The following is a 6,236-nucleotide window of genomic DNA, read 5'->3' as shown; positions in this document are numbered from 1 at the left end:
TACGAGCGTCCTAAGCCATTAGACCACCGAGACCTTAATAATATTCTTCGCAATAATCAGTATATGTAAGAACAATAACGCTTTTTTACAGGCAGCGTGTATAACCAATAATAAGATTTTTTTATTCGGACAAGAATTAAACACAAAGTATAAGCGTATTCAGGCCTATGACGGTCAAAGCTAGATCTTTTTTGCCTAAATAATTTTCAGTGAATTATCTATGTCTTATATAGAATATAGCTTTGATCTAGCTTTGACCGTCATAGGCCTGAATACGCTTATACTTTGTGTTTAATTCTTGTCGGTCCGAATAAAAAAATCTTATTATTGGTTATACACGCTGCCTGCAAAAAAGCGTTATTGTTCTTACATATACTGATTATTGCGAAGAATATTATTAAGGCCTCGGTGGTCTAATAGCTTAGGACGCTCGTGCGGAATACAAGAGATCCGGGTTCAAGTCACGGCCGAAGTAATATTTTTCGCAATGAATTTATTTAAGGTTTTCAGCACATTGTCAATTTAATTTAACTTGTGATATTATTGCAATAGTTTAATTGCGTTAGATAAAGTCCGGAAAAATTTCGGCGCGTAGTTTGAATAACTACAAAAATATGATGTACATATATATAGGATATAGATAATTCACTGGGAATTATTTAGGCAAAAAAGATCTAGCTTTGACCGTGATAAGCCTGAATACGCTTATACTTAGTGTTTAATTCTTGTCGGTCCGAATAAAAAAATCTTATTATTGATTATAAACAAACATTTAATTAGCATTATTTCACTAAACATTTAGTAGCTGTTATCAAACTCTCATTCAATGTATAATTTATGTATATGTGTACACACACATATGTATACATATATATATACATATATGTGTGTGTATATATATATATATGTATATATCCAGAATGTCCCATAACTCTTAATTAATATTTCTAGGAGTGAAAGAAAATGGAATTTTGAACAAAAAGTTCCTTTCCTAATTTTATAAATATAATAATATAATATTTGTATTATATATTTTATATAATTTTATATATCTATGAGCAAAAGAGAAAGAAAAGGACAGCTATCTATCTATATAAATATATAATATAAGTGATAAAGATTAATAAATATATATGTATATAACTTTTAAATAAAAGATACATGTGAAAATTTTTTTATACTACGTTATTGTGTATAATATGTGGACAAATATAGATTAATAGATGACTGGCCGAATTCATATGCATATACAAAGGCGATCGCTGAAGACACTGTTCGACAATACAGCATAGGAATTCCAGTTTGCATTGTACGACCATCAATTATAACATCAACCGCTGAGGAACCAGTGAGTGGCTGGATCAACAACGTATATGGAGCAGTCGGTGTTGTCATGGGTAGTGCCATAGGTTTATTACGTACTTTGCATTGTGATCCTAATAAAGTGGCAGACATGGTGCCCGCTGATTATGTTATTTCGCATCTCATAGTTGCGGGTTGGGATACCGCCAAAAGAAGGTAAGTTCGCAATTCAATATAATTTTTGAGTTATATAATCGTATTCCTCGAATTTTTATTTTCATAAAAAATCGTTCAATTATGATAACTTTAAGCACAAATTAATTTGAAATATTGTAGACCCGCATATATCAGTCAAGAAAAGGGTCTAGCCGAATAAGCATATGAAAAATGCCTCCAAACCAAATCCAATTTTGAATACCTAACATTATTAAGCTCGATAAAAGATTATTTTACATCAAATTTCAACCTGCTAAATACATTCATGTAGCAGTAATGATGAAAAATGTCAATTTCAATTTTTTATTTTTATTTTCTTACCGCATAAATTAAAAAATCTGAAAAAATTTGACCACTTTTTAGCATGATATTACATCTAAAAAAAATTTTTTTAGATTTTTTACAAAAAATGTAAATTTTAAAAAAATGAAAAAAATATTAATTGCATGTTTTTTATTGAAAATATTCGAGTACTGTTTTCAGTAAATTATGGTGAATTAATCATTCCTTATAATGAATGAAATATGTGGTATTCAGATTTTTTAAAGGTGTGGAGCATTGTTTCAAAAATTAAAACTTAGTTTTTTAATTTTTAAAACAATGTTCCACAGCTTTAAAAAATCAAAAAAATTCTTTTTTAAACGTAATATGCTAAAAGTGTGTCAATTTTTTTCCAGATTTTTAAATATCAAAAAAATTAAATTTATATTTTTTCTTTACATTATAATTTCATTTAAAAAATTGGTTACTTTTGATTATACACGCCATATCGTATAAAATATTTCAAAATAATGTGTATATATAAATATAATAATATTATATTAAATACATTTCTGGCGAGGAAATACAAATAAAAAATATTTAAAAATCTGAAAAAATTTGACATTTTTTTTATGAATATGATATCACATCTAAAAAAAAATTTTTTAGATTTTTTGAAGGTGTGGAACATTGTTTCAAAAATTAAAAAACTGAGTTTTAATTTTTGAAACAATGCTTCACTCCTTTAAAAAAAATCTGAATACGACATATTTCAGTCATTAAGGAATGATTAATTCACCATAATTTACTGAAGACAGTACTCGAATATTTTCAATAAAAAACATGCAATTAATATTTTTTTCTTTTTTTTAAAATTCACATTTTTTGTAAAAAATCTCAAAAAATTCTTTTTAGATGTAATATCATGCTAAAAAGTGCGTCAAATTTTTTCAGATTTTTTAATTTACGCGGAAGAAAAATAAAAATAAAAAATTGAAATTTACATCTTTCATCATTACTGCTACATGAATAAATTTAGCAGGTTGAAATTTGGTGTAAAATAATCTTTTATCGAGCTTAACAATGTTAGGTATTCAAAATTGGATTTGGTTTGGGAGAATTTTTCATATACTTATTCGGCTAGACCCTTTCGGAGCGAATACTAACTAGGGTTAAAGTTAAAGAGTACATACAGTGCATATATTATTAAACAGCAGATGCATGATTAATGTATTAATTTTCACAATTTTGCTATTTTTATAGCATAATTAGTTTTTCTTGTAATTATATGAATTCTAAAAGTTACTATAAAGAAGAGAGAGAGAGAGAGAGAGAGAGAGAGAAAGTGTGTGTAATAAAATTAAAATTTTTAATTCTTATCCATACTTTTAATTATTGTTTATAAAAAGTTACTTTAAAATCTATAAAATAATTTTATAAAATAAATTATAACGATATAATATTATGAAAGCTGGTTTTTTTTTAACAAGAGATACGCAATTATTTGTAAACAAAATAAATAAGTGATATATTGCTTTCAAATTAATTTATATCGAAGTTGACTTCACAATGAGTAAAATTATTTATATATTTATCATTAATAATTATATAAACAAAAATTATTGTTGTAATCAACTTTTGTTTAGTATTTATTAAATTATCATGATATATAACTTATGTCATAATAATTGCTTTCGATGTAACACAGATGTAGCATAAACTTAAGGCGAGTGTTACGATCCACTCAATCAAAGTATAAATACCTGTTTTCTTCGTTCTCTATAAATCAACAACATGTTGCATTGTCACAATTTCTCCGCAAGGAGCTTATGAAATAAGTACCTATAATGAGAGAATCAAATATCGAAAAAACCTTTATGATATAGTTATTTACGAACAGCATATAATGATTAATAAGATGCAAGAAAAAAGATTATAATACAAAAAAATATAAAATTTAAATCTAATTGTATATATAAATAGATTATATGCTTAAGTCCTTCTTAAAAATAAATATCGTACAGCCAGGACCGTACTTATAAAAATTTGCATCCATGGTAAGTGATTTCCGAGTAGGTACCACAATATGGTGTTCCTCTCTTCCCTAATTAATCTTGTTGTATGTTGCTGACTAGATTCACAAATACGAGATACTATCAATAGTATCTTATTAATGATACTATGAATAGTATTTTATTAATAATACTATCAATAGTATCTTATTAATGATAAATTTTATATTATCATTATGTTAATCACGTTATTGATATCGTGTTAAGGCTCCTAAGTATTCACCTCAACTATATTGAATTGTGATGTTAGAAAAGAGAAATGTGTCATAAGAGCGACACGTTGATTTTTCTTGCATTCTATTTGTAAATAAAGACAATTTGGATAAAACGGAATAATGAGATCGATGTAAAAATGGGTCGAGATTATTCTTATCTTCTCTCCCCTCATGATAGTCAATAAATAATAGTCGTAAAAAGCACTTAAAACGCGTTTACTAGTTTCTACTCAATACGCATGCGTAGTCTATTTTCACTTCACAAATTTTTCCAACTATGCATTGACTGTCACAGTGAATAAGGATAATCTTGGCTCACTTAATTTTTACAAGAGTTTTACAGCAACATCATTATTCCATTTTATCCAAATTGTCTTTATTTACAATGGAACGCAAGAAAAATCAACGTGTCATTTCTTGTTTATGATGTCAGAATTCAATATGGCTGAGGTGAGTATTCAAGAGCTTTAACGCAGCAGCCTCATAAGTACATATACTGTTAACGACAATTACTACTTTTTGTTTCGATTTTAAAAAATTGCGTAATAAACGTACAATTATTTAAATTATCTAATTTCTTAAATTCATTTTTTAAGCTGTAGTGCCTTAGAGCTTTAACCTAAAAAATCTACAGATAAATGCGCTACATATACAACAGAACTTCAGTAATTGTTAAGTCGAATTAAAAAATAAAATGTCGAAAATATTTCTAAGGATTTATGTAATTTTATAAGATTTAACGCTTCATATTCTATAACTTTTATATCAATATTAATCTAAATAACAAAATAAGACTAATGCATATGGGATACTTTATCATTTACAATACATTATACATTTTATATATTATATATTATTATGTATATTTTATATATATTTTATTTATTATACATTTATAATATATTTTTGTTAGAAATACTTTATTGAGCATCGAGAGCGCAAATCCGGATGTTCCAGAAACTGAGAGAGTGCCAATTTACAATTACGTGTCGATATGCCAAAATCCCATTACTTGGAAGAGATTTATGAAATTAAATGAAATATACGGCATGCAGGTACCAAGCACACATGTTATGTGGTACTATATGTTTTTTCTAAACAAATATAAATTCGTGCACGATATGTATGTGATAATTCTGCACATGATACCCGCTGTAATAGTCGACACTGTGCTCTTTCTTATTGGCCGAAAACCCATGTAAGGAATTTACTGAGTTGACTTAAAAGCATAATAAAACATTATTGTGAATATTGCAGGATTTTAAATAGAGTTGTTTAAACTTTTAGGTTATTAAAGATATATAAGAAGATAAACCATTTTACCTCTATAATAGCGTACTTTTCGTCGAAAGAATGGCAATTCAGCAATGACGCCGTTGTAAAGCTCTGGAGTCGTGTGACTCCAGCTGATCGCCAGATTTTCAATTTCAATATAAATAACTTGGAGTGGGAATTATATCTCAAGAATATGATACCTGGTATGCGCTTATACATAGCTAAAGATCCGATGGATACCTTAGATAAAGGACGTGAGAAATACAGGAGGCGAGTAATTTTCATTGTATAATTATCTAAAAGTTATTGTTTTTTGTCTCATAAACCATATTTACAATGATTCTTTTCTTTCAGATTAAAGGTCTATCATTATTCTTTGTTAACGGTTATTATGGTTTTATTAGTATGGGGTGTCATAAGCTTAATAAATCGTATGATATCTTTCTTGTAATTTAATAAATCGTATAATGTCATCTTGCATCCTTAAAATGAATATCTTTAGTTAATGGAAATAAGTTAAGATAATAAGATTAACGCGTGATTAATAGTGAGAAATTACTATCTTCTACGTTAGCCTCTTGCACATACATTGTATTCTTATTTCAACCTAGAAAGAGTCAGAGCTCTACACATGAGCTCTTTTTTATTCATGTATACATGAGTAATCGCTGAATTGTCTTACCGCTATTATCTATATAAAAATATAATAAATATAATAAATATCCTTCGTGTTATTTTTACTCACAAAAATTATAGTTATTTCGTGTACATTTTCTTATATGAGTTGGTTAGTTTTGGTAATAAAAAATATGTATAATATAAATATAAACATGTATGTTATAAATATAATTCTATATATAAATAAACTATATTCTTAATAAATTGAAGAACATAA

General features: G+C 26.9%; 1 protein-coding gene across 2 annotated transcripts in view; it reads left to right on the top strand.

Moving 5' to 3' along the window:
- LOC108758312 (fatty acyl-CoA reductase 2) overlaps positions 1-6,020 on the top strand; it is an 11,129-nt gene extending 5,109 nt beyond the window's left edge. For both annotated transcript variants that reach the window (XM_018503191.1, XM_018503190.1), the window contains 4 exons: positions 1,216-1,518; positions 4,980-5,264; positions 5,354-5,611; positions 5,696-6,020. In XM_018503191.1, coding sequence (XP_018358693.1) covers positions 1,216-1,518; positions 4,980-5,264; positions 5,354-5,611; positions 5,696-5,792 — 943 coding nt within the window. In that variant the 3' untranslated portion in view covers positions 5,793-6,020. The remainder of the gene's footprint in view (positions 1-1,215; positions 1,519-4,979; positions 5,265-5,353; positions 5,612-5,695) is intronic.
- The last annotated feature ends 216 nt before the right edge of the window (positions 6,021-6,236 follow it).

The sequence above is a fragment of the Trachymyrmex cornetzi genome, unplaced genomic scaffold (genome assembly GCF_001594075.2).
Source record: "Trachymyrmex cornetzi isolate Tcor2-1 unplaced genomic scaffold, Tcor1.1 scaffold156, whole genome shotgun sequence".
Taxonomy (NCBI): Eukaryota; Metazoa; Arthropoda; class Insecta; order Hymenoptera; family Formicidae; genus Trachymyrmex; species Trachymyrmex cornetzi.
Note: the sequence above shows the minus strand (reverse complement) of the source record. Positions and strands in the feature narration are given on the sequence as shown.